The sequence below is a fragment of the Phalaenopsis equestris genome, unplaced genomic scaffold, assembly GCF_001263595.1.
Source record: "Phalaenopsis equestris unplaced genomic scaffold, ASM126359v1 Scaffold000881, whole genome shotgun sequence".
In the NCBI taxonomy this organism is placed as follows: domain Eukaryota; kingdom Viridiplantae; phylum Streptophyta; class Magnoliopsida; order Asparagales; family Orchidaceae; genus Phalaenopsis; species Phalaenopsis equestris.
In genome coordinates, this window is record NW_018165321.1 from 135,570 (window position 1) to 146,371 (window position 10,802).

General features: G+C 33.1%; 1 protein-coding gene across 1 annotated transcript; it reads left to right on the top strand.

Annotated features, from left to right (window-relative positions):
- Positions 1-2,185: 2,185 nt before the first annotated feature.
- LOC110032166 (G-type lectin S-receptor-like serine/threonine-protein kinase At5g24080) lies at positions 2,186-10,400 on the top strand. The gene is made up of 6 exons (XM_020735701.1): positions 2,186-2,459; positions 2,665-3,586; positions 4,473-4,788; positions 6,189-6,369; positions 6,730-7,183; positions 9,889-10,400. The coding sequence occupies exons 1-6, from the start codon at positions 2,218-2,220 to the stop codon at positions 10,249-10,251; spliced, it is 2,478 nt and encodes an 825-aa protein (XP_020591360.1). The 5' UTR covers positions 2,186-2,217; the 3' UTR covers positions 10,252-10,400.
- Positions 10,401-10,802: the final 402 nt, after the last annotated feature.

A 10,802-nucleotide genomic window follows, 5' to 3' on the forward strand; every position in this document is an offset into this window, starting at 1 on the left:
CTTTTATTATTTTTCTATGCCCTATTGCTTGGTCGTGTTTCCTAGACATTTTTGGATTCAATAATTATATATATATATATGTGTGTGTGTGTGTGTGTGTGTGTGTGTGTGTGTGTGTGTGTGTGTGTGTGTGTGTGTGTGTGTGTGTGTGTGTGTGTGTGTGTGTGTGTGTGTGTGTGTGTGTGTGTGTGTGTGTGTGTGTGTGTGTGTGTGTGTGTGCCTATTTAAATATTTCGGGCCAATTCGAGCCAAACACAATGGAATAAACATTTGTTCGTATCGGCCAATTTATATTTGAGCTTAAAAAATTTGTTAGTGTTCAACTCGTTTCGGCTTAACAAGTGTGTCGAACATAAGCTAATTAACGAGCCGAATACCAGTTGTTCTCAAATAGTCAGCTTTATTTGACAACACTAGATTTATTGGGGTCGAGGGGATGCCAGTAGAAAGGTTGGGATGGTAGTGGTAAATGCATTATATTAGGGTTTTTTAGCTGGCATATGTTAAATAGGTAGGTTAAAGTGAAGTGGGTTGTTTGAATAGTTTACCCATTCTACAGATCGAGATTACTTCACCATTTATGAGAAAATTACTTATTTGAATCCATACAATTTGTACCCAACCTCAAGTATTCTCAATTTGTTAATAATTCAAAAATGACTATGTAAAAGAGTTGAAGGGACAATGAATTGAATGACAAGACGATCAAAGAAAAAGTGATGATTGATGAAGTCTTTGACTGCAGTAAAGAACTTGAAAGAGACTGAGAGGCGAGTGGGACGGAGGGTTTCAAGGCCGATATGAGGGGTTTGAATCTGTATGATCACTTAATCATATTTGTCAGCATTATTTCAATGGATAAAATTTGTTGATGTTGAGTAAATTTCTAGCATAATCGATGCCAAAAGTTTATACAATCTTGCGATAATTCGTTGGTAACAATATTTTAGGCATAATTATGCTGCTGAGAATACAAGCAAATAAATTGTTGGAAAGCGATTAGTTTTTTGGACGAACAAATTATGTTGGTATGTCTTAATTTTTATATGATGCAACTTGTCTTTCTATTAAAATTTATTCAAGTAAACCATTCTAGTATCAACACTCTGAAATAAAATGTCAATATAATTTTTCTTTTGAATTTATTTTGTGGAGTTTTACAGTCTACTTTTTTTTTATATAGAATTTTACCACTATAATCAAAAGCACATAGGAGTCACTTTATTAGCATGCAGGGTGTGTGACATCTAGCTCATTGGAAAAATATTCAGTAGTAGTTACCCCAGAAGTAACAATAGAAATATGGTATAGAAAATGAGAAGAACTGAGTGAATCTCTTTTCACACACTCTCTTTCTTCAGTTTCTTTTTATCTCTCTTATAGCATTCTAACATGACGTATATATAACAGTGGCCGCTTAATATTTATTCAAATATTGCATAATTTTCATGAAATAATTTTTATAATTTTTTTGGTCTATTTTAAGTTCCCTTGTTCCCTTGTGAGCTTTCATTATTTAATTATGATGATGTGTCATATTTTCATTATTTAATTATGGATGATGTGTCATATCGCCTATTTGATTATTCTTATATCTCCTAAAACCCATGTACAGTTCTTCAGGCAAATGCCATCTATTCAATCATGTATTGTCTATTTAAAAATGAGGCATTACATACATACCACTCAATTCCTATGAATTTAGATATCAAACACCTAAATTTTAGTTTTTTACATTTATATCAACATAATCTTTCATAAGACAAAAAATACTACAAATTTAACTTTGAAAAAAATGAATTACTGCTAGGGTGGTATGTATGTAGAAAATTCAAGTTTAGGTGTTAGATATGTAAATGCATAGGAATTGACGGGTATGCATGTAAATCTTCCAAAAATTTATTCAACATTGTTATGTTTTTTTTATTTTTAACCACGCTTTCAACAAATTAACTAATACCTTGACTTTTCTTAGTTTGCTCATATGTTGAGTTGGCACCATCTTACCAACTTGATCCTCAGCCGACCAACAATAGGATTTCTAAATGTTTGACTTATTGTCCATGGTAGCTTACCTACTAAAGCACACTTGTAAGCTTCTCCTTCACTCTCTCCCACCTCTCTCTCTCTCCAATCATTCACCAATCTATTTCATAGCTTATATTCTCAAAATAACAGATCAGCCTCCATGCTTTTCCTTATGCCTACTTGGCAGAAATGGCTTCTTCCGTCTTCAGCCAAGTCTTCTTTATTCTAGCTCTTCTCCATTTCTCTGCAACTTTAGCAGAAAAAATACCCTTAGGTTCTGGACTTTCAGTAAGTTCAAACCAGTCATGGATATCTGATAATGAAGCCTTTGCTTTCGGTTTTGCTTCCTTGAGTTCGGATGATAATTTTCTTCTCGCAATATGGTATGCTGGTCTTCCAGGTGATCAAACCATAGTATGGTCTCCTAACAGGTACTAAAAAATTATTCTTACATATGTTTTATATTTACTAGTTATGATTTTCATGACATCAGAATAAAGATTAGTCCTTTTTGTTCCAATCATGATAAGTTTGCCTTATTTTTTTTCTCAAATTTTTATCATTTCATCATATTGCCAAATATGAGCTTTGTAATTTTCCTCTTTGGACTGAAAACTTACATGAAAAGAATTGCAGAGAAACTCTAGTAGGGAGAGAAGCAATAGTAAAGCTTGATCAAACTGGAAACCTGCAGCTTTTAGACCGAAACAAGTTAATCTGGAGCTCAAACACAAGCAATCTAGGCATCGAATTCGCCATTCTGTCCGATTCCGGCAACTTTCTTCTCTGCATCAATGATAATCAAACGGCATGGGAGAGCTTCAAGCATCCATCCGACACTCTCCTTCCAAACCAGCCTCTCACTGCTTCCCTTGAGCTTACATCGAAGAAGTCTCTTTTAGGCTACTACTCTCTCAAAATGCTTCAGCAGCACACATCACTAAGCCTCGCATTAGATTACATTCCAGTACCCGAATCCGAGACGAATTACTCCTACTGGTCCAGCCCTCAGATCTCCAACGCCACCGGAGAAGTTGTCGCCATGCTCGATAATTTCGGTAATTTCGCCATCATGTATGGAAAATCAGCAGCTGGTGCGGTATATGTGCACAAGAACGATTCAAGTAGTTCATCGGCACTCCGACGAATCTCGATTGGAATGGACGGAAATTTGCATCTTTATCAGTGGAACAGCAGCAACACATGGGTGAGTCTGTGGTCGGCGGTGTCAAATCCGTGCCAGGTTGCTGGAATTTGTGGCAGTAATATATGTATTTTGAATGGAAGTAATAACTCTGGAGCGAGCTGTAAGAATTTACCGGAGTTACAGCCGCATTCAGGGGATTGTAATGCGAAGAGGAAGATGGAGATGGTTTCGCAGACCAATTACTACTTCTCTGGATCTTCAACGATAGCAAATTATAGTGGTTTGTCGACGAGTTCTGAGTGCGGGGATCGTTGTCTATTGGACTGTGACTGTGTTGCTTCAGTTTATGGGATTGTGGATGAGGAGGCTTACTGCTGGACTCTCAGTAGTTTGTTATTTGGGGGTTTGCAGGTAGGGCTCTGAACAATTTGATCAAGTTTGATCCTAGTTCTGGGTTCATTCAAAGTCATATGATTTGATCTTGAGTTGATTATGGATAATTATAAGAATGTTTGATCAGATGTCGATTTCTTTTGGGCTCAGCTTATATTTTTTTTTTCAAGGGAAATTTACATACATGGCTCACAATTCTTATGTTTTTTTACATATTTCACACCTAAAATTTCATATTTATATTCATAACATTTTGATACTTTAAATCTATAAATGAAAATATGTATTTCACCTAATCTAATTATTTTTTATGTAAATAAAAGTTTGGTGCGAAATATGTAAATACATAACAATTGCATGCTATGTATATAAATGCCGCTTTTTATTTTAGTTTGATTTGAGAAAGGAATCAATTCAATTTCAATGCACAAACATACACCCTTATAATATACAAATTGAAATTTATAGGCGTTTATAAAATATAAAAATAATTCACATAACACATAATTCTTATGTATTTACACATCTCACATCTAATTAAATAATTAAATAGTAAAAAAAACATCTCACACCTATACTTTCATATTTACATAGCATTTAGGTGCTTTAAATCTATACATTCAAAGGTGCATTTCACTTTTAAAAGGTCATGATAATAATGCTATTTTGACGTGATATTAAATATTTAAGCTTTGTGCACAAATATGAAAATTTAGGTGTTGGATATTTAAATACTTATGAATTATGTGCTACGTTCAAATATATGATTGGATCGTTCGTCGTCAATGTCACTTCGAGAAATATTTAGCTCCATTATTTCCATTTGAACTTCATGAGAGCGATAGATAAGTTTTATTTTCAAGAAATCTTTGTTCTTTGAGACAAATTCAGACTCTGTTTTCAGGATCCAAGTTCCACACTTTACATGAAGATTGGAGAAAATCAAACAATAGGTGAATCAGGACAGGGAGGTGGGAGATCAAAGGAAGGGTCCACAAGTTCATCAAGCCATAATTATGAGATTATTATTCCGTTGTTGTTTTGTTTCTTTGCTCTCATACTGCTGCTGGTCATGTTACTGGGTTTTAGCATCAGGAGGAGGAAGAAACTGCAGGAGAGATTAATCTCCAGTTCTCTAAGCCTGCCTGGAGCTCTTGTGTATTTCTCCTTCCATGATCTCCAGATGGCTACTAATAATTTCTCGCGATTGTTGGGAACAGGTAATGGTTATGATTCTTTTCTTCATCTTTCTTTTATCTATTTTATTTTGGAATATTTACATATATACAACTCAATCCCTATGATTTAACATATCTTACGCCTAAACATCATGCAATCTTACCTATGCCAGAAAGACTTTAGGGGCATTTGTTTACAAAGCACACAATTATTACGTAATTACACATCTGACACCTAAACTATCATATTTGCACACATAACATTTAAATTTTTAATCACATAAAAAGTAACACCCTCTTCATTTTTTTGAAGTGAAAGGCACCCTTTTATGTACTGTTTAAAAAACAAAAGTGCTATGTATGCAAACATAGAGTTTTGGTGTGAGATGTGTAAATACCTAATGTGCTAGGTATGTAAATCTCCCAAAGTTATATTTTACATTTTTTAAGACAAATTAGTTGTATTTCTGATGTGATATGATAGATTTCGGCGCTATAAATGTAAAAAATAAAGTTTAGGTGTTAGATGTGTAAAAACATAGGGATTGGGTCGTTTGTAAGTAAATGCCCCTTTTATTTAATGCAATTTTTCATATGTGAATTGGCTTGAAATTGAATAATTTGGAAAAAAAAAATTATATGATAAAATTTCTAAAGTTTTGATATTATACCATTTGTTAAAATACTGGAAGGATCCGAGAGCATTATGATTTATTCTCAGAGACCTGTGAGACAAGACTGGTAATTGCACTAAACTGCATGACAAAGAAAATCAGAACTCATAGCTTTATTGCTTCATGTTCCATTATTATTTTCTCATCAAAATAAAACGAAAGTGATGAAGGGATTGTTTTTTTAGATGTTTTTAAATAGATGTAATTTAGAAATGAGGAGTTATACATTTTATATTACATGGATTACCTGTTTTGATGCAAATTAGATAGATGCATGCATTGAAATATTCTTTTTGCATTTGTTATTGCTTCAAATGCTTTGTTATGCTGACGAGAATGGGAGCGAGCGGGCAGTGATAACGATGACGGGTGGCTGAGATGAGAGACGGCTATGACGAGAGTGGCCAATGGTGGCGGGCAGTTGTGGGCAGTGTCAGTGGCTATGAACGGTGTTGGCCATTAGCAATCACGCGCAGCCACAACACGGATTCAAAAATCCCTCGAATTGAGTGATTTTCGATTGGGAGGAATCATAAATTTCTGGGTATTTTAAATCTCTAAAAACGTTACTTGCTATTTCTTTTATTTCACCATCAAATACACTAAAAAAGGTTTGGAATTGCGACAACCTACCCTACTAATGCTGCCGACGAAAAGCCCCTTAAACAGAACTTTAGATTGGAGTGATTTGTGGAGTCTCATGTAAATTTTTAATTACATAAACTCATTAAAAAATAAAATTAATTTTCATGTTTTCTCTATCTACAGGGGGGTTTGGGAGTGTGTACAAGGGAACTCTTAGGGATGGGAGGCTGGTAGCGGTGAAGAAGCTTGAAAGGATGCTGCCTCATGGTGAAAGAGAGTTTGTAACGGAAGTAAGTACCATAGGCGCCATGCATCACATGAACTTAGTCAATCTTTGTGGATTCTGCTCTGAGAGATCTCACCGGTAAGATGAACAATAATCTGGCAATTTACATGCATTCCACCCAATTCATATGTATTTATATATCCAACACCTAAACACTATTTTTTATATTTATACCACGCAAAATTTTTATATCACTTGAATAAAAAAATATGAAATACATATTTTCATGTATAGGTAAAGTGACATGTATGTAAGAAGTTAAAAAGTATTGATGGGAATGGAATTAAGTGGTTGCTATGTACATGTTCCTTGAAAAGATCTAGGTTCTCATTTAGTGAATTTTCATATCTTCTCTCCCATATTGAGTCTTCTCTTTGCTTCTTCTACTGATCATAACACCCATCGTCTTCCACCTTCACCTACAATTCTGCTGAGCAGGCTCCTCGTATACGAGTACATGAGCAACGGCTCATTAGACAAATGGATATTTCCTTCAACCAACCATCCGAATAGAGTCCTGGAATGGAAAACCCGCTTTCAAATCTCAATCTCCATCGCTCAGGGAATAGCCTACTTCCACGAACAGTGCAAGAACAGAATCATTCACTGCGACATCAAGCCTGAGAACATACTCTTGGACGAGAATTTCTGCCCCAAAGTTTCGGATTTCGGGCTGGCAAAGCTGATGAGTAGAGAGCATTCTCACGTGATCACCATGGTCAGAGGTACGAGAGGATACTTAGCGCCGGAGTGGGTGAGCAATCGGCCCATCACAGTGAAGGCTGATGTTTATAGCTATGGAGTGCTGCTACTGGAGATTATTGGAGGTAGGAGGAATCTGGATATGTCGCTTGATGCGGAAGAGTTTTTCTACCCTAGCTTTGCATTCAAGGTACTTCTGTTTTCAAGTCCAAATCAAATTACATTTATACCAATGATCTAATTTATTTTAGGAATATTTACACACAAAAATAACGGTTTTAGTGACTTAATTAAATCAAACAATATAAGAAGATTTACATACATACCACTCAATTTTTATATATTTACAAATTTAAGATAAAAATTTTATTTCTTGCCCATATATATCCTTACACATGGATGAAAAGTTATATTTTACTCTAAAACTTAACATGATGGTAATTTTGATGTGATATGAAAGATTTGGATGACATAAATATAAAAAAAAAATCATAATTTAGGCTGTTGATATGTAAATATATAGGCATTGGGTGGTATGTATGTAAATGCCTCAAATTTATTTTGTTATTATCATTTTTATGTGATCTTAACTTTATATGTTTTAATATAAATATTAAAAATTAGGAATAAAAATTGTGTGGCATGTATATAAATCACTTTAAAAGGCTTTTATGTGTGTGTGAGAGAGAGAGAGAGAGAGAGGTATATAAATCACTTTAAAAGGCTTTTATGTGTGTGAGAGAGGGAAATTCTAATAAGACGATGAGTACATAGCTTTCTATTGAATTAGCTGAAACATACAAGAACCTTTAGATTCTCAAGGAACCATACATATAATTCTATACTATAAGCATCCAATAATTTCTTTTCATAACTGAGAGGAAGTGTTCTATTTTATATTGATTTGTAATACATAACTTGCACATAATAGCTTTTTCATATTAAGCAATGCTTCACATCTCGAAAAATTTTGCAAATAAAATTACATATATTTTATTGTTTTATTTACTGCTGACGTGGATTAGTGGAGATATGGCTTACTTAGTTTGATTGACCAAACTAAGTGTAAGACACGGAACAAACAAAAAAAAAAGGAATATTACCTAAACAACACGCAATTCCTATTTATTTATTTATTTAACACCTATAATTTAGTTTTTACACCCATACAGTCTTATTTATGCATGAAAATTTATATTTTTATTTTTTTAAAATTAAAATGATGATATTTTCAATATGATATTAAAGATTTGAGTTGTATAAATTTAAAATTTAGAGTTTAGATGTTTGTTATGTAAATAGATAGGAATTGGTTAGAATGAATGCAAATGCAAAAAATTAAGCTTTATGTCTACTTTTTTTTTAAAGAGCCAAAATTACGAATATATTACTTAGAAATAATGCTACAAATTTGTTAATTTATAAGAGTAGACTGACAATTTTCTCAAAGAGGATTGCTGCGTTGCTCTTATAACCATATGTATACTTACGTAGTATCCCAATATATATATATATATATATATATATATATATATATGTTAAAAAGGCAACATTTAAGGAATGAATTATACATACATGTTTTGTAGACGTATTTGAAGGTTTGTATTGAACAATAAAAAAATTTTCAAAATTCATATGTTGAAATTCAAGCCAAGTTTTATTTATTTATTGTCATCAATTGATCCGCTGACATGTCTCCTTTATTAGCACCTAATTAGTTGACGCATATTGTTGCTGCTGATGAATATTTTCTTTAAAACAAATTCCTAACGAGGCATGACTTCTCCCATCTGATTCATGTTCTTCATATTAATGGTTCATCAGAAATAAACGCTTTCGCCTAAAAATGAAATATTTATTAAACAACAAAAGATTTAATATATAAATAAATCATTTTAATTAGAAGTAGAACAAAGTTGGGTTTTGTTTATGTAAGATATGCCAAGTATTGGTGCATCTATTAGGCATTTTGAAAAAATAACTTTATGTATTCCTATATGAAATGTTTTTTTCTTGTGCAATAGCCTTATATTTATTATTGAAATATCTTTTTTTTTTTTTTTTGGGTAAAATCACTTAATGGAATAAAAAATCAAACAAAGGAGATAAAGACTAATCGAATATGTCATGCAATTTTATCATCTATTTTCACTGATCTGAAACAAAAGTAGATATTCCAAATCATTTATTTGAGTTTTGGTGCATGCCAATTTAGAGAGGAAGGGATAGATATGATTGAGAAAGTGCTCATTACTATCTTTATTTCTTCTATCTTTTGAACCTCTTATTTTATTTATTTATTTTTTAGGAAATTTAGCTTTAGTGATAATTATAGTACAAATTATAATGTGCTTCGAACATGTGCGTCCTAATAAATGAAATAAAATATAGTGCTTTGATTTGCATTGAATATCAAATAAACAGTTTTGTGAGTGTAAGGGGCCATGGCAACATATCATGAGGTTGATGGCGGGAATGGTGGATTGATAGTGACGGCGGCAGAGGCATCATGCCCTGATTCAAAATTATCTTTTTTAATTCAAAATTATTTTTTACAATCTTAAAAATTATAACGAAAGAAATAAATAAAAAGTTTTAAATAAACAAGGATTTACATTTATAGTATTAAAATTTTTTTATATCACATCAAAGATATTATTATTTTAATTTTAAGAAAAATAAAATAATATATATACTTATGTAAGAGCTAAAAGTTTGGTGTTAGACATGTAAATGCATGTAAATTTTCCTAAATAAATATTTTATTTAATAAAAACATAAAGAAAAAACCCTAAACAGAGCCTAACTTTAGAATTTCTAGTGGAAGTTAAAATCTTGAAACATCAATTTTATTCCAACTTTCTTCAAACAAAATCTGCTTAAAAATTTCTTCAGGAAATGACAAATGGGACGGCGATGAGAGCAGCAGACAAGCGACTAAAAGACCACATAGAGCAAGAAGAGGTGGTAAGAGCTCTGCAGGCTGCCTTCTGGTGCATTCAGGATGAGGCAATGGTGAGGCCATCGATGGGAGAGGTGGTGAGAATGTTGGAAGGATCGGTGGAGATAAATGAGCCGCCGATGCCTCAAGCTGTTCTGGAATTTGTCGAAGAAGGGCTCCACACTGTGTATAACGCCATGAAGAGAGGTTTTCTCTACGACGAGCTCACTTCTTCAGCGCTGACGTCGTCGTCGGTGGTTCAGAGCCGCGCCCATTCGCAGGCGAACTGTAGCAACTCAACCATGTCGCCGAGGTAGGCGTGTGGGGGATTAATGGAATTTATGTTTTGGGATGAACTAAACTGAATTTTTTGATTCGGTCTTATGTGCGTCGTTTATTAGTATTATAATTATTGTTTGGGTTCGGTGAAAGTTGTTATGGGATTGAAATTTTTTGCTATATATATATATATCTGTGTGTGTAAATTTGTTTTGAGATGGGTATATTATACGAGGAATCATGCCTAATTTTTATTGGACTCACCTGAAAAGAAATCCTTAATTTCGGTATATATTAAATTTTTTAATTAGGAAATTATGAATCAATTTTTTCTTTCAATAAGTTATGGCATTCAAAGCTTTTTAGGCGATTTATGCTTGGATCAAAGAAAACATTTTTATTGTTAAGACTTACATTTAGGCGTTCAGAATGAAATATTGAACTCGTGTATTTGAGTATGATACAATCAAAATATAGAAAATTTAACGAAATGAAAAAGATACGGATTAGAATTTTCTTGTACTTTTTAAGCATTGGGAAAGATGATTGCACATTGTGATAGACGAGTGATATTTCAACAAATGTAAAG